The sequence below is a fragment of the Mesocricetus auratus genome, unplaced genomic scaffold, assembly GCF_017639785.1.
Source record: "Mesocricetus auratus isolate SY011 unplaced genomic scaffold, BCM_Maur_2.0 Super-Scaffold_100694, whole genome shotgun sequence".
Lineage (NCBI taxonomy): Eukaryota > Metazoa > Chordata > Mammalia > Rodentia > Cricetidae > Mesocricetus > Mesocricetus auratus.
In genome coordinates this window covers 1856983-1876101 of record NW_024429268.1, presented here as the reverse complement: position 1 = coordinate 1876101, position 19119 = coordinate 1856983, and the positions used below count along the sequence as shown (strand labels likewise).

General features: G+C 38.1%; 1 protein-coding gene across 1 annotated transcript in view; it reads left to right on the top strand.

The window, feature by feature from the left end:
* The window catches only part of Cntnap2 (contactin associated protein 2), a 2029549-nt gene that overhangs the window by 568062 nt on the left and 1442368 nt on the right, over positions 1-19119 (top strand). The window contains exon 3 of the mRNA XM_040740424.1: positions 16686-16879. Coding sequence (XP_040596358.1) covers positions 16686-16879 — 194 coding nt within the window. The remainder of the gene's footprint in view (positions 1-16685; positions 16880-19119) is intronic.

The following is a 19119-nucleotide window of genomic DNA, read 5'->3' as shown; positions in this document are numbered from 1 at the left end:
TGATATCCAACTTGAAGTTTGAACCCCAATACAGCCACAGTCAGAATCTTGACTGTCTCATAGTCAACTCAGATTAGGAATGAAAACACCTTTCTTGATGTTGTTCTTAGTCTTGTTTCTTTAACCAATTCTAGTTATCTAGAACTGAAACTATCGTGGCTTAATTTGGGTGAGATCATCTAGAAGTTACCCTTGATTCCCTAATCCCTCTTTCTCTCCTGCTGCTGTCACTAGGAGCCCTCAGTCAAGGCAGCCACCTGCATTCTTGGGGGCATCCACAAGTTTTCTCCTCAATGTAGCCAGTATCATGTTGGTTTTCCCCAGAAAAATAAAGCAAAGTGGACATTGTAACGTAAACAGAACTTTCCAGATACTTACGGCAGTGCCTATGAGCAAGTAGAGAGCAGCTACTGTTTTCTGAGCCTTTTTGTTTTCCAGAGAAATTTCTACTACTTCTTCTGAATTATCGTACTTACTTTCTACAAGATCATCCAGTTTAACCTTGAACTGTGAAGGAACCTATTGGAGATTCTGTAAGAACAATTGATGTATCATATATATATATATATATATATATATATATATATATATATATATGAATACAACATTTATACAGGATGACACTACAAACAACTGTGGGTTCCGCATCCATGATCCCAACTAATCATGAACTGAAAATATTTGGGAAAATTAAATTTTGCTAAATACAAATTCTCTTTCTTGTCCCGTTCCCTGAACAATGGAGTACAACAAACATTAGCATAGAATTAACATTCTGTTAGGCATTGAACATAGTCTTCAGGCTATTTAAAGTACAAGAGGGAATGGATGCTCACAGGTTACTTTGAATCCAAAGCTTCATCGCATAAGGGACTTGAGCATCTGCTGATTTTTGGTTTCCATGGGGGTATACTGAGTGCAATCCCCTGTGCCTTCCCACAGACTAATATGTTTACAAGCCCATCTGTCTCACCACCATCTCCTAGTGCTGTTTCCTCCTCATTTAGAGCCATGGAGGTGGGAGTACTATAAATATTTTGTGTTTATAGCAAAACACACCCACAGCAATTTTGGCAAAATAGTTTCATCTTGCTTGAATCTGGATCCGGGCAAAATATCCCTTCTTCTGAAACAGATCCTGTAGTTACCATAGCTATTCAGGGAAAATGCCTGCTATGTGTTTTGCAGTGACTGTAAGAATGAACTTGGGAAGGACATTATGGTTGGTGAGAAGGGACTGACATCTGGGGCCAGAATAAATCAAATGTGGAGCAAGTGTTGACCAGAGGAGGAGGGTAATCAGCCTGTGTGTGTGAGTCTCAGGGAGGTGAGAGTGCTCCCAAGAGTGAATTATTCTTAACAGATATGTTTGCTCTACTTTACCATATTGATCTTGAGAATAATCCTATTTCTATTTTCTCCATAAAAAGAAAAATGGAATTAAAGTATAGTCTTTAGAACGCTTCAAGCACTCTAAATGGCCCTATCACAGGCTAAATGTACAAATATAAAAATTGGATGTACACAGCAATTTTCTACTTCCAGTCAATAGCAGAATTTGTCTGAATTGCCATGTTCTTTCTTTGAAAGTGGGCTCATCTTGGAAAGACACTGATTAATATTTCCCTTATATTCTTGCATAGATCATCGGCAATATCATATCAGTCCAGGCATGATGGAAAATTTTAATTTTTGATTATGAAATTTCATGAATCAATTAACAATACAATTGTACTTATTACACATGAATTAGCATATGATCTTCTATACAATATTTCCATGTTCTACTGATCACTATTGCAATACAGAAAGTGGCATGTGAGTGTACAAGGAATTATGTGCTTCTATCTGCTTTCTGATCTTTTTGCATTGATGTCTTTTAGAATAACAACTTCAATCCAGAAGATAATGAGGCTCCATTCAAGGAGTCATAGAGGCAGGTGGCCTCAAATATTATTTACAGCTTTAATTATCTTGCTGGTAAAAAGTTAAACTATATTAAGCTGGCAGTTAGAACATTTACATTTTGAATGACCTTCTAACCATTTTCTTTCTTAAGTGAGCAAAATAATAAGGTATAAATTAGTAGATGGAAACCAGATTTTGACATACAGATCACATTCCAGTTTGAAATTAACTTCCGATGTCAGTCATTTCACTAAAAACTGCCTCATATGGTAAATACCTCTCATGTAACCAGTGGCGTCTGATTTCTTAGACTTGACTTGCAAACATTGTGTGCAAACAGGCAAGTTTTCATGACTCTCAGGAAATAAAAACATGCCAAAATCCATGTCTTGTCTCTCCTGGGAAACCAAGGAAACCCTGGCTCATCCACAGTGTCAGTACACCTTGTACACTTCCCCTGCTGACTAGCCTACTTCTACCAAATGCTAAGGAAGAGACTGTTCCCTTTCCCTGGATGTGACATGGTAATTCAGCAGGGTTGCCCTTAGATCATGAAATCTTAAAACTGAGGTGTAAAGAAGGGTCAACTTCTTAGTTTTGTCTGCTCCAATTGTTAGAATTGAGGTATGATCCAAAGCTGTGTCAATGGGAGGTAATGACCAGAAATTTAATTTTTGAGTGAGTTAATATCCGAAGGCAGCATATGAAAGCTAATAATGAACACAGGCATCCAGGCATCTTCTTGAGCAAGGACACACACTGAATACGAATGAAGCCAAAAATAACATCTGGGTAAAATATGGAAACTCTTGGAGAAATCTTTGATTTTTGTAGTTTTGGGATCAGACTGCAGATTAGCATCTGTGTACTAAAGAGTCAGGAAGAATGATGGTTTAAGAGTTGAGTGGTGTACACATGTATGTCCTGGGATCTAATTAGGCATGAAAAAAAAACACCTCTACCTACTAAGCCACCTTGCTGGCCCTCTTTGTTATTTGGTTGCTGCTGTTGTTGTTTTCTGTTCTTTTTATTTTTGTGTTTTTGTTGGTTGGTCGTTTTATTCTTCTGGCTTTAGTTGTTGGTGTTGGTAGTGGTTTTTTTTTAATTTTTATTTGATTCTGTGTGGATTTCACATCATACATCCCAATCTCACTCATCCCATCCTCTTGCTTCTGCCCCTCTGTCCTTGCGACAATATTTAATACTAAATCCCCCCAAACAAAAAAATATAAAAGAAATCTTGGCATGGAAGCTGTAGTGTGGCCAGTGAGTCACACAATATACCCTTTTTCCATTTATTTTTACCTGCAAGTGTTTATTGAAATGAGTCATTGGTGTGGTTCCAGACCTCTGGCTGCTGCTACACCTTTCATACTGGGCCCTCACTGGGACTTCTCTTGGATGTCCTACTGTTGCCTTGTGTCATGGAGATCCTGGAGATTTTGAATCTGCAGGTCGGCCCATTTACATGCTCCAGCAGTAAATGTAGATGAGGTGGGTATTGGGGTGAGCTACCTCAGAGTACTGTTTCTTGTTCTATGTAGTCCCTGGACTGGTCAGCCTGCCAGATTTTCTTCATGGTCACCACTCAGGCAAGCTCTCTTTGGCTAGCTCCATGGATGTAGCGGATAGCAGAGTGGAGCCAGTTCCTCTTCACTGACATCCTCAGGTCCAGCTCACTCCACTTACACCACCAGCTCTACCATTTTCCCTAGGCAAGGTTTAGGGCCTCTTCTGTGGATCACTGTACTTGGACTTATTTCCAGTATATTTCAGGACTGAGTGGATACAGCAGGTCTGAGCTGCCACCTGTGTTGTCACCAAAGGCCACACTGATTCGCAGGATCTGCACATCCACCTGTGACCTTCTTGATGCCTGAGGGCTGGCTGCTGCTGGGTCAATACAGACCTGAGTAACGTATGCTGTCACCCCAGGGTCACGGCGTTCCATGTGCCTGAGCTGTGGCCAGAGCCATGACTGTGTTGGTGACCCAGCCACAGACTGGAACTGTGCTGATGCCTGAGGCGGTGAGGGATGCTCACGATCTGGAGGCACATCTGAGGCCATGTGGGGATTCCAGGGCCATGTTGCCATTGGCTCCATGCCCATCTAAGTGACCTGCGCTGCGGTCACCAGGGCCTGGGCTGATGCTAGGGGCTATGTCTGGGTCTGTAGCCCTGCCACAGCCAGCCACAATCTGTGATCATGTCCATAGCTCCTATTTTGTTCTGTTCCATTTGTTTGATTTTTTTGTTTGTTTTTTGTTTGCTTGCTTGTTTTTAGCAGGCACCTGTGGGAAATTACTTCAAATTAACTACATATTCCCCAAAATTCAGACCTCACTAGTAAGACATACAAAGAAGGAAAAACGTAATGTGAAGTTGTGAATTGGAGCATGTGAAACTGCATTCCTCCAAACATGCATTAGAGTTTCCTGGAAGCAGGCATGCTTGCCTCCAAGTCATGAACCCTGTGACCCAGGTGGCATTTGTAAACATAAGAGACCAGCATGTCACAGCAGTTAAGAACACCTTGTGCTCTTGGAAAGGATCAGAGTTTAGTCCCTACCATCCACCAGGGGAATCTTAAAATGAACTGTAATCCAGTCCTAGGAGAACCAACACCCATCCTCTCCTGAACGAGGGCATCTGTATACACATGGCACAAACACAAACACACACACACACACACACACACACACACACACACACATATATATGTGTGTGTGTGTGTGTGTATATATATGTGTGTGTATATTTATATATATGTGCGTGTGTGTGTGTATATATATATAAGAAAATCACTTTTAAAAGTAAAAATGCAGGGAGCTAACAGTTGCCAATGGGTTAGAAGGTTTACTAGCTCAGCCTTCCTTAAGGGGAATCACACAGGAGCATGCTGTGGCTTACACAGAAGCATCACTGATCTAACACAGAATTTATTATGGCATGTGGGTTTATCGGCTTTCTTCACATACAAGACAACAATGTTGTAACCATTAAAAGACTATTAATTATTTTTCTTATATGATAAAAATCTTCATTAAATAAAGAATATTTGACCCTTTGTCCCAATAAATTAATTAGAACATGTTTGAAAGTATGTATAGTAAGAAATGTCTATGGAAATTCTGTAAGTACTCTCAATGGCTTAGAAGTGCTCTATGCATATTTTCTCAATGATTGAACTAGAGCAGTTACTCATAGTGAACATGGGAATGAAAAAACACATTAATAATAAGAATTATGTGTGGTTGAGCATTAGTATAAATAATAATCCCCTTTCTTAGTAAAATAGGTCAACAAAAACTTATATAATAAATCGTTTGAGAAAGTAAAAGCAACCTTAGAAGATTTCTCAGTGGATAAAGCATTTGTTCTACAAGTCTGGAAACAGGAGTTCCAATCCCCAGAAGGCAAATAAAAACTGGGTTCACTGGTATAAGTCAACAATCCCAGTGCTTCAGGCAAAAATGGAAGGTAGATAAAGAAGAATCCCAGCAAATTAAGGGCATCTAGATAAAAACATAAACAACTAATTGTATTTTAAAACAACTTGATAGAAGTATAAATAATTTTTATCATATTATGGTTTCATTTCAATTATATTTATAAATAAATTTAAAGACACTTAGCTGTATCTTTTATTCCATTTAATTTATCTTCTAAAAATTCTGATTATCTGGAAGTTTTTCAAGTATCTGCTAAATGTATGTTATTCATTTAGTAACAATCTATTCCTTTGCTAATGAGAGTAATTGAAATATTATTTTATAAATTCACAATGACCTCTACATTTTAGATCTTTCCTGTAATATCGTCACCTAGGAAAATATGCAAACAAATGATACTGTCTCTTGGTACCAGGATGGATAGAGGATATTTTTTACAATAAGATTATATATAATTTATACTGTTTAGAAACTAAATAAAAGCTAGCCGGGCGGTGGTGGTGCACGCCTTTAATCCCAGCACTCGGGAGGCAGAGGCAGGCAGATCTATGTGAGTTCGAGGCCGGGCTGGACCGATAGCCTCCGAAACAATACAGAGAAACCCTGTCTCGTAAAAACAAAAAAAAAAAAAACAAAACAAAAAAAAGAAAGAAAATAAATAAAATCTAGAAGATATGTACCCAATGAACATTTCAGATTTAGTTGGCATTGTATTATGTTATCAGTTATATTAGATTACATGGTGCACAAATATACAGTCAACTGTAAAAGTGATAAGTATAAACAACCTGTAAAATAATATGCATATGACTGGAGCGATGTTAATCTCTTCTCTCTGGCCCCAGATTCTTCCTGTGTTTATAGCTGAGACTTCATTCCAGATTAAGAAGCTGATCATACGCAGCTTTCTGCAAGTACTGTGGCACAGGATATTCAGTCTTTGGGGATTAGGCGAACATCATATGGTGGAGCTGACTTTGTGTTTTGGAAACTCCTCCACACAGATTTAGAGAGTGGCTGCATCCATTTGCAATTCCATCGATACTGAGTCAGGGTTCCTCTTTCCCCACAGCCTTCCCAGCAATTGTCGAAAAGGTCTCAGTTGTTGAATAGGCCCCAGTTCTTGATTGTTGCCCTAAACTCCGGGGCAAATAGAGTCCTATCCAGATAGTCCTTTCCCAAACCTGTATCTTGTAGGAAATTGTGTGTGTTTTCTCCTAGGTGTCTCAGAATTTCAGGTTTCACATTGATGTCTTTGGTGTTAGGTTTGTGTAGGGTTATAGGTATGGGTCTAGTTTGATTCTGTATGTGATCATCCATTATCCTAGCTTCACTTGTTGAAAATGCTATCTTTATTCCAATTTGGTTTTTTTTTGGCATCTTTTGGTATCATTGCTAAATATCACAGGGTTGTAGTATACAAATACTCATGTATAGGCATTCTATTTTTTTTCCATTGGTCTACATGTCTGTTTTTGTGCCTGTGCAATGCAGTTTTTGTTACTATGGTTCTGTAATTTATGTTGAAATGTGTGTGTTAGTAATCCTTCCAGAATTGTGGTGAGGGTTTTTTTTTTGTTCATTTGATTGTTTCTCTCTGGAAATTTCTCTGACTGCCCAGGGTCTTCTATGGTTGAATATGAATTTTAGTTTTTTTAATCCCCCTTCTGTTTCTATTAGGAGAATGCTATGGAAAGTTTTACTGAGATTTCTTCAAACCTATAAACTGCTTTTGGTAGAATGGTGGGTTTTTTTGACAATACTAATTCTCCTAATTCATAAGCATTGGAGGTACTGCCATTTTCTACTGTCTTTTTCAATGTCTTTTCAGAGATTTAAAGTTTTCGCTATAGAGGACTTAGGCCTCATTGGTTAGGTTTGTCTCTAGATATATTTTTGAGGCTACTGAGAACAACAATGATTGTTTTCTTGATGCGTCCCTCATTGGTGTATAAGAAGGAGGTTACAGATATTTGAAAGTTTGTAGAGTGCAGCCTTCCCGCCAGCCTGGTTCCAGAGCCACATCAGTCCCAAATGAACACACAGGAGGCTATATTAATTATGAAGCTGTTGGCCTTGCTTGTTTCTTACCAGCTATCTCTGGATTAAATATTTACCCCATAATTGTTAATCTAAGTATTTCTCTTACCGGAGAAAGGGTCCGGGCCTTTTCCTCCTCTGTAGGCTACATTATGACTCCCTGTGTTTATCTTTCCCAGAATCCTCCTCAACTCCTAGTGCCACCTATTTTGCGTCCCTATTGGCCAACAGTGTTTTATTGACATATATAAAGAACTTCCCCATCAAAAGTTGAATTTGTATGTTGCCTCATTACTGAACTTCATAAGCATTTGTAAAAAATTAGTGGAATATTGAATCTCCTATATATAAGATCATATCATGTGCAAGCAGGATAATTGAACTTCTTTTCCTATCTGATTTCTTGCTTCATTTCATTGCTCTTGTACCAATAACCCTCATAGTATCTCTAAAACAAAAATCCACAGAACAGTAGCTATAAGGAAGACATGAATTAACAGGGATTGTTGTGTCTGAACTAAGTGTCTCACTCCTTAGTTTAGCCAATAGCAGAGTCTGTTTAAGCATGACTGCTTCAGTTTTTTTTGGGGGGGGAACATGGCAAAATTACCTTTAAAATACACTGATGGTTTGAAATTTGCAAATTTGCATAATTATTCCCTAGGCAATATATCCCTAAGAAATACATACGCACATAAGTGCTTTAAAATGGACATGCTGATGACAGTACTATTCACAGTGGCTCTGGGCTGTGTATGCGTATGCCCATCTTTCGAAAAGACAAAGAAAATGAATTTTATATCATACTGCACTGTGAAATAGAGAAAGGAAGCAAGTAATCTCTTTGTGATAGCCAACTCATTGGCACATCCCTGAAGAAAACGCTGGAGGATACAAAAGGTGTCTGTTTTGGGGAATGAAAACAGAGAGAACTTAAGATATTCTAGAAATAGTTCCTTCACATGCCTGGTGATATGGCTGTAGACCCTATCTATCAAGGTATCCTTTATCTATCAATCGTCTATCCATATAGATGTACGTAAATATGTGAAGATTCAGGAACAAAATATAAAGCTGCCATAATTATACAGATTTAGAGCCACAGTATCAGGGTCATATTATGTGTAAGGTGAACCTAGGTTACATAATTACTTTTAACCTTCATCTACTTTAACCACAGCATAGATAATGATCATCTCAATTTAATATTGATCTTAGAACAAATTATGAACTAATATGCTCAGGTTTGGAACTAGTCTAAAACTTTTTCTATCAAAATGGAGTTAGTTATCCCATTAGTTGTTTTTAATAACTCTATATAAGTGATAATTTTATAATCATGTGTTGTATGCCTCAAATAATAAAAATATTATCAGAAATGAGAGTATGTAAGAAGAAGGCCTGTACACTGCCATTAGGAAATCTCTCGTCAAGTTGACAGGGTCATTAATCAACACATTTGGGCCATGGTTACTCATTACTTTTCAGAGCAACTAAATCTGTATCTTCCAGCTCACATTTAACCACCGTGTGCTATCAGAGACTTTGATGAACGTTTTGTTAGAATTCAGATTGGTGACAGACCCGTTGAAGGCTTTTCTGTGCTATGGGGACAAGGACCTGAGTTTTAAAGAAGTTGTTATAATCCACTGCCACTGCCTCTGCTCTTGCCACTGTAGAGACAGCACTGAGATTTTTCCCCCTCTGCCTCTGTTTCCTTCCAGTTATCCGGAACACACAGGCAACATATTGAAGAAGCGCTTTTGTGCTCATAGTCTACAAATTCCCCAGTCCTTTGTTTTCAATATTTATGACTTGGGTCCATGATTCTGTGGTGCTGCCTATCTTTGCTTTTCTTGCAGAAGCTTTGATAAATATTCAAGGAAGCTAAGATTGTGTTTATGAATAATGTCAGTCCTCTGGGATATAATCTGAATTTAATTGCATCCAAAAAAGCTAATGCATCCACATCCCTTTTTACAGCATGCCAACTGTCTAGGGAGGTACCTTCTTGTCCTCAGTTGTCAGTTTTGTTGCTCCCAGGGTTATTGGAAAACTTCTTATAGACAACTAAAATAGGAGAGAAACAGTCTTCCTTCTTGTTATGTAATCATATCCAGCAGTCCTACACATTCTTCATGATCTTTTTACCTTTAAGATAGCTTTCATGCTCTTTCTTCAGACAATTTCACGTAAGCATCATTAATATTTGGGAGGAGTGATTTTATGAGCAAGGGAGGTCAAAATTATTAAGGGGAAACCCACAGAGACAGCAGACCAGAGCTAGTGGGAGTTCACAGACTCTGGACTGACAGCTGGGTAGACTGCATGTGACTGATGTAGGCCTTCTGCATGTGGGTGATAGCTGTGTGACGTGGTCTGTTTGTGGATCCCCTGCAGGTGGGACCAGGATCTATCCTTGGTGCATGAGTTTTGTTTTATTTTTATAGCACATTCCCTACTGTGGGATGCCTAGCTCAACCTTGAAATGGGGGAAGGAGCTTGGCCCTATATCTATTTGATTTGCTAGGCTTTGTTGACCCCCTATGGGATGACTTACCCTTTCTGAGGAGTGCATGGTGGGTGAGGGGAGGTTGGGGAAGTGGAAGGAGGGGAGGTATGTAAAATGAATAAAATGTTTAAAATTTAAAAAATAGTTGTATAGTTGTCAATATTTTAAGAATGACTATGGCACGCTATTTTCCCAGATCTGTGGCACCCATTGTATAGACTCAGCCCTCTCCCCTGGCTACTGTGAAAACAATCCGCTCTTAACTGAGATCTACTTACCCACCTCCTCAGAGATCTTCACAGCTATGGGAATCTTACTGTAAATAGAGCCAGAGTTCATTAACAAGCTCCTTTAACACATCCCAAGATGTCTGTTCTATTTGTTGTTCAACAGTGAGCTAACTCTCAATTATATTCTTACACTTTCAGTTTTTCCAAAATGTCACACTTTACTCATTTTTTTGACCTGCCTCCTTTTGCATATGACACCACCCTTCTCTAAAGTGTTCACATCAGGTAATGTTTCCAATATTGAGATGACACTTTTAGTTTGTGGATTCAGCGCAACTTAGTTTTAACGTTGAAAGACAGTTTGCCTTTACTTATATGTTGATATTCTTTTCACATCTGTGTGGTTAGCATTTTTGCCAATTTGATACAATTTAGGGCTGTCTGGAAAGAAGGGGATTAAATTTAGACAAGGGCATTCAGGAAAATATATGTGGGACATTCTCTTGCTTGGTAATGGATGCAGGTCCACTGTGGGCATATGGTCCAGGGTTATGAACAAGCTAAGAAAGCCATGGGGAGCAAGCCAGTAAGCGATGCTACTCAAAGGTTTCTGCCACAGTTGCTGCCTGGAGGTTCCTGTCTTACGTTCCTCAGTGATGAATTCTGACCAGAGATGTATTAAGTCAAATAAACCCTGTCCTCCCCAGGTTGCTTTAGGTCATCGTGTTTCTCACCGATGTAAAAAGCACATTAAGATGATATATAAGTATAAATGGTACTTACAAGAGATCTTCCCCTCTTGGTGATTATTTGCTTCTGATTTCTGAGACCCTTTTAAAAAATCCATTCATTGTCTGCCTATAAGCATTTTATTGTTTCCTGATATATCTCAAACTTTTGTTACTTATAATGGATGATATTTTCTGTTTACATATTTAAGAAGTTAAAATGTGTTGCTTTTTTATTGTCCTTTATAACTGATATACTGTGAAATTACTTTGACTTGTGGTATTCATTTTTCCCGATGTCTTGTATTTCTGATTTTAATATTATTAGATTTGTGCACATAAAACACTCACAAACACATATACATACATGCTTTATGTCTCTCTCTCTCTCTCTCTCTCTCTCTCTCTCTGTCTTTTTCTGTCCTTTTCTCCCCTCTGTTGCTCTTCTTCACAAAACAAAAACAAAACAAAACATTGCTGTCACACTGCTTTTGTCTGCCAATATCATCAGGAAATTATAAGTCCAGTGGTCTCCCAATGGGATTTTATTTCAAGAAACATGTCTGTTGCTGTCTTCTAGAACAGGTAGCCTTCTGGAAAGCCACATTGCCAATTGAGTAACAGGCTTTTCTCTCTCTTTTAGAAAACATGTTATATCTGGGCTGTGCTTGATCTCTGACATTGATTCAGACATCCTTACTATGAAACACATAGTTAACTCAAATTCACCAATGTTCTTTGAGGGCTGAGAATTGTCCTGCCTTAGTGTGGTGCACCAGCCCCTAACTCAGCAGGCCTCAGCATCAGCCCTACCCAAAGCTTTGCATGTTCATTACATTTCTTGTGCATGGAGATGCTTATCTTGTTTTTGATCCTAGCTATGTCTTTCCAATTTTCTTTTTATCTATCTTATCAAAAATATTGTATTTTCAGAGCAAAAAGGAGACCTCAAAGCCTGAACTCATAATGCTAGCTTGCCTGGAGACTCCTTTTCAATTTATTCTTTTCATCTGATACATATTTCTTGGCCAGTTATTAAAGGTTGTTCTAACCTTAATTGAAAAAAATTTTTCACTGTTTTTCTTCTAAATTAGAAACTAGATTTATATAGACTCTGGTGATGTCACAGACACCAATGTGAGTGCCCTGTGTGCTCTGGAGTCATTTATCACTGGAAAAGCTCCTTCATGCCCTCTCTTGAAATTCCTATCACTTCCTTGCTCCTCTCCAATATACTATTTACAAACTGCATAGCATAAGTATCTGTCACATGAGTTCAGAGGGCTGACATCATCTGTACTAGTTACTTCACTGTCGACTTGGTACAAGTGTGGGTCATCAGGGAAGATCAGACTTCAACTAAGAAAGTGCCTCCATCACATTGCCCAGGAGGGCAAGTCTATAGGTCATTTTTGTGATTAATGATTGATACAGGAGGGTCCAAATCACTGTGGGTGGTGCCCCAGGACACCATATATTCAGAGTACTGAGTTCAAACATCTCTCCAGGTTCTCCAGCATAATTATTCACACAATCCCAGTAAAAGAATGTACAGATTACAAACCCTGTGTGCTTTTAGTGTAAAAATGTATCTGTACACACACACACACACACACACACACACACACACACACACACAGGGAGGGGTATATTGACAAAGAGAGAGAATCCCTGAGAGCTAGAGGTCAGGGCACAAAAAAAAGTGTAAGGTTCAAATGCTTATTGAAGGAAACTTGGAAGTTATGCAGTAAGCACATGGGTTTTAATGCACTCCAGCAATGCACCAGTTACTTAGTAGTTAGGCAAAATTTTCTAAAGTCTTCTTAGATACTAAGAACGTATGACTATTCAGCATCAGCCTTTCTTGCTCCTCTCCTTTCCCACCTCTCTTTCATGTAGTCACTTTCTTTAATCCATCAATATACACTGGGACCAGTTCTGGCCTGTTAAGATGCCATACGAGGATCATGGGGGGGGGGCAGGACAGACTCTTCTTCCTTTCAACATTCTGTTTTGGGGACTTTTGTGGTGTGAAAGGTATCATTCCTAATCTGTGGATCAATAGAGGTTACAGATTTCACAAGTCAAACAAACAAAGTAATCAACTACTCCAAATTACAAGCTTGATAGATCAAAGAAAAATGGGAAACTTGATATTGATCTTTCCACCATGTTCCTTGAGAAACTGACTTTTGTTTCCCTTGAGTTAATCATCCCTTCTCTCTACATTTGTTTCTGAAAAAAAAGTGTTACTTACCTTTTCCTTTCTTGAGGTATGTGTGCTGCCTTTAAAGTTGACGATAAATTCCTTCCTGTTAAGTAATGAGATAAATTGGACTGAGTGGCTGTGTGTTAATTGCCTACTTACAGGAAAAACAATGCAGCAGAAATGGCTAAAGAAAGAAAATTTATTTTGGAGTATTCATTAGCAAGTCACAGTTTGAAAAAGGCTTTCACTAATCAATGGAACATATTGCTATCTCTACATTCTTTGTATTAATTGCTTGTTGATTTAATTGGCAAGATTGTTCTATTTCTTTGGGAAATGTATAGACAGAACATTCATATTGCAGTTAGCAATGTATTTTTTCAATGCTTGAAACTCTGTAGCTAATAAGAAAATGTAGTGAATATGATGGCACATGTCTATAAATCTAGACTTGGGAAGTAGTCCCAAGGAGGTTGTGAGTTCAAGGTGAATGAGTCCAAGCTACATAGTCAGTTTGAGACCACATGAACTACATAATACCCTTCTTCAAAAATCCTGATTTTAAAAAGAAAATGTTCTTATCTTTTGATTGAACACATTATCATTCTAAAAATTTATTTCACAGAATTCTAGAAGTAGATAGGTGATTCACAGCCATAAGAAATATAGGCACTAAACCAGGATCAAGAGTCAGCAAGTAGATAATACACACGTTATAAACCCAGAGGTGCTGAGTAGACTACCAGAGACATGGTCAAATATAACTTGGGCAAATATCAGCATGAATAGTGGCTTGTATGAAGTTATTAGTTAAGGAATGTGTTGGGGATGAATACCTGAGGAAGAGTAAGGAATTATGCAGAAAATGGAGATGACAGACACGTCCCAATCTCAGTGAAGATGCTCACCAACCCTGCAGTGAGATCTGAGAGTCAATCTTCACATCAGAACTTCAGTACTAGCCCTTGATGGCCCCAGGAAAGACTGTCACACCATTCAAACAGTGCAAGGAAGGGACATTCAATTGGGAAACTTTTTTTTCCTTTATATCCTCTTCAAGTAGTTCCTAAAGAGCAATTAGCCCAAAATTCTGTCTGCTGCAGGGTTCCCAGACACTAAGCAAATGAGCTCCACCCGCTGATACTTCAATAAAGGACATGTAGATGTGTGGATGATGTGTTCTGTGTCTGTCTCTCCTATGCCAGATGGCAAGAGGCTAAACTCTGGAAAGAGTAGAGACAATTTAGACAATTTAAAGATAAATGGATAGGATATAGCTAGACTGTCTTTTGGAAAGATCACTCTGGTAGAATGTTCTCTAAATGTAGGAGACCAGGAACTGAAAAGCAATTATGATAGATCACACAGACATACAGACACACACACACACACACACACACACAAACACTTATACACACACACACACACACACACACACTATAACTAGTAGTAAGCAGTAAACACACACCATACATACATGTGTCTTCTAAATATCTTGATATATTAGAAACAGGGATATTATAACCTTTGAGAGTTTAAACTTGAGCCAAAATTAACAAACTATAGCTTTTAGTTTATCTTTTATTTTTTTTTTCGAGACAGGGTTTCTACGTATTGTTTTGGAGGCTGTCCTCGAACTCGCTCTTTAGACCAGGCTAGCCTCAAACTCACAGAGATCTGCCCTGCCTCTGCCTCCTGAGTGCTTGGGATTAAAGTCAAGGGCTACCAACACCTTTTATTTTTATAAAGATATTTTAAGTGTTTTTTATATTTTATCTTTTAAAACTTTACTGTAATTAAAATGCTTTCATATTTTTAATATTAAAATAAAGTGACATCATTTTCTCCTTTCCATCTTTTCCTGTTCACCATCCCCTGCTCTCTCTGTCTCTGTCTCTCTCTGTCTAATTCGCCTCTGCTTTATTTTAATTGCTTTTATAAACATAAGTACAACCTGCTCAGTCAATACAATGTTACTAGTATATATGTTTTCCAGGACTGACCACTTAGTATAGAATAATCATTTGTGGGGCTCTTCCTTGAGGAAAACGGTTTCTTCTGCTCTCAACATTCCTTAGTTGCCTGTAGTTATTTGTCTAATGTTGGGGACTCATGAGGTATCCCCCTTGCACTTTAGAATGTCTATTAGTGTCATCCTGGTCATTAAAGACATTTGTTAATTAATTAATGTTTGAGTATGATATTACAGAATCCCCAACACTCTTTATTCCCTCTTAATTCTTTATTTGCCCTCTACTTCATTTCTAATTCATGACCACTCCTTTTAAAATTAGTCTTATTACACACATACCATTGTTGTATCTCTCATCCTGCTCTCCTCTATTCTTCCCTCGACTCAAGTTTCTGACTCCGCCATGTTCTACTCTTCTCTTCTCTCCCTCGCTTTACCCTATCTCCCTGTCCCCTTCCCCCCATGCTCCCTGTCCACTCAGGAGATCCTGTCCCTTTCTCCTCCTCTAGGGTACCATGCATATCTCTCTTAGGGTCCTCCCAGTTTCCCAGATTCTCTGGCAGTGGGTTTGAATGCCGACACTCCCCTGATTCATGTCTAAAATCCATATATGAGTGAGTACATACTATGTTTCCCTTTTTGGACTGGTTACCTCACTCAGGATGGTTTCTTCTAGTGCCATTCATTTGCCTGCAAATTTCAAGATTCCATTGTTTTTTTTTTCTTTTTCTGCTGAGTAGTACTCCATTGTGTAAATGTACCACATTTTCTCTACCTACTCTTCAGTTGAGGGGCATCTAGTTTGCTTTCATATTTCCATGTTCTGGCTATTCCTTTTAGTATCTCTAAATACCAAGACATCTGTCATATTGTCATTTTTTGTGGGCAGGCACTCATATCACTAGAATTTGAATCTTTTTAATCTCCATTAACTCTATGTTACTTAAAAAATCATTTTTTCTTACTAATTGCTGGTCAAATATTATATTTTATCAAAGATGTTTAATTTTGTCTAGTGCCTCAAACAATTTATAAACATTGGCTTTTATCAAGTAATATTATCCCTTACAAGTATAGAGTGGCGCATTTCTAACATATCTCATGTCTCATGAGTTCAAAACTTTAATATATAATTATAATTTATTTTAAGAAAAAGGGCATCTACAGGTTTTGACTCTGAACTTCTTAAAGCAAAACATATTTGAAGGTTGTATATAATTGAGTTTTGTTTCATTTATAATTTACTAAATGATAAAACCTCACATGAGGGAAAGGAAAAGCATAACCACATATTTTTCCTTATGGTTTTAACAGAAGAGTCATGGTGAATTGATCAACCCTCAGTCAATTAGACTTTGACATGTGCTAATAAGATCTAATTGAGGAATTATGAAGACATTTGCTCAGGAGAAAATGAGCACATAATTACACCATAAAGAGGTTAAAGAATCAATGTTACCCAGCTGGAAGAATATTAGTTGAAGTCCCAATGGCATCTATAAAGGACACTTCATAATACATCTGTGAAACACAGCATTGAAAAGGCCAATTAAGATATGTAGAATAATCCATTTTTAATTGTAAGAGTTCAGTTTTTTAACTTCCATTTTCCCCTTTGACTCTGTCCGTTTCAGGTGCTGGGGGATGGTCCCCATCAGACAGTGACCACTATCAATGGCTTCAGGTTGATTTTGGCAATCGGAAGCAGATCAGCGCCATTGCAACCCAAGGAAGGTATAGCAGTTCCGACTGGGTGACACAGTATCGGATGCTTTACAGTGACACAGGGAGAAACTGGAAACCCTATCATCAAGATGGGAATATCTGGGTGAGTCACTTTCAGAAATGCCAAGATGCAGAATGCAATGGAAAACACGTGAAAATGGGACAGGACTCACGTAGCCTGCTCATAGTGGCAACTATTTATCTGTGAAACTATTGGAAGGATACTAGTTAACCAACTAATTAACTAATTTGGTCTTGTTCATTAAGGATTATTTTTCTCAGGCTGCTATACACACACAGTACTTAGATCAGTGGGTCTCTGTCTTGATAAAGCATTTAAAATCGTCTGAAGAACTGTTAATATGTAAAGATGCCTGTCACACCTGGACCAATCGGCATCATGCCCATAGAAAATCCAATTAAAGGAAGGTGTTTCTGTTATGGGAAGCTTTTTCTTTGCTAGCAGCTTTGGTTTATCTCCCGCCAGTTGCCTGGGCTCTGCCACTTTGTAGTCCCCAAATAAACACACAAGATGCTCTATTAATTATGAAGCTGTTGGCCTTTGCTTGTTTCTTACTGGCTAGCTCTGACTTAAGTAATTACCCCATAATTGTTAATCTAAGTATGTCTCTTACCGGAGAGGTTTCCGGGCTTCCTACCCCAATGGCGTTACATCTCGACTCCCTGTGTTTCTCCTTCCCAGAATCCTCCTGGACTCCTAGTCCCTCCTATCTAGATTCTCTATTGGCCAGACAGTGCTTTATTGGCATGAGACTTCCCCAACATCTCCTCTTTTCTGTTTAAACAAAAAGAAAGGTCTTAACTTTAACATAGTCAAATTGTATATGACAGAACACTTATCAAGTAAGAACACAGTTACAACATTTTGTCTATTAACATTTAGCAAGATCTAAAGAAAATATCATCCATCCCATCCTTGTGAGTCCAAAGTCCTATATATAGCTTATCTTTTATCATAACTAAGGAAAACTATAATTATAACTATCTGTCTTCAACTCCTTCAAAGACCACAGAAGGATTGACAAAGACATCTTGCTACCTGGACAGTCACCCAAAGTTCCTCTATAACGTTGGGGCATCCATCTTCAGCCCATAGGCCACAATGTGTCTGGAACACTTCTCAGCAAAGCAGGAAATTTCAAACTGTCCATCTGCATTGGCAATCTGTCAGTCATTTCTCTGTGTCCTGCAGAAAGTCTCGTAGACTCTTCATGAAGCAGGAACCCTGTAAGACTGAGTTCAGCAGTCACTTTTCTGTGGGTCCTTCATGTCCAGATCATACAACAACAGTGAAGCAGTACAGAAAAGAGCAGTTTCTTGCCTAAATGGCTAACCTTGCTATGTTGAAAGCAAACTCCATAACAAGTTTCTTCGATGCCCATTTTCCTCTCAGACATAATTGGTGCTGCCAGGAGCAGACATTTGTCATTGACAAGAAAACCCTAAACCATTTTAAATGCCATTTTCTGAAGGTATTTGAGAGGTTTGAAGACTGTTTATCTATCTCAAATATATTTCTGTATATCTAGACAATCTAACTTACCTAACTATAAATTCTATTATAAGTAACTATCTACAGTCTGTATTTAATTACACATTACATTTTAAAAGATCAGTATAAGCACAATACTTAATCAAGAGGAGAAATATACATATCACAATTGACCTTGAATTTGTATCAATAAATGAAAAACAATACCCATACCATAATTCCCCTTTTTACCATTAAAAAGCAATTGGTTGTGATCATTAACCACTTATAAACAATCCCATTTAAATGAAAACAAAGATTTATAAACAAGATGGGAATTGGGACGTCGCTCATTCCAAACTGCTTCCTGCTGTAAGGGGGCACTGTTCATACCATGGGGATCATGACAAACTCAGAAACCTGTATAAGTCCATATTTTCAGGGTCTGTAAGGTTGCATCATCTTAGCTGTCTCAATTGTTGGAACACCTGGTCCACTGCTTCTGGGGGTCTTGGTTCGTCAAACCACAGAAGCCTGGAAGGAATCCTCAGCTTTTCATTTTCTGTAGAAACATAAGTAAAATCTCCTTTCCCAAGTAATATATCATTATACTTAAATTTTTAAGTCAAGGCACTTTCAAAAGATAGAAGTTGGATTAATTTAGCAGCATTCATAATCAAGTGTACTTTAGTTGTTCCTTCCTTAGCAATGAAAAAACTGAAAAACATAATAGCGTACAGTATCCCGACTCTCTGTGTATTTTCCATCTTTACTTGGCTTATTTATTTATTTATTATTACTTCATTTCTTTTACTTTTATTTATTTTTCTTTGAGACAGGGTTCCCCTTTG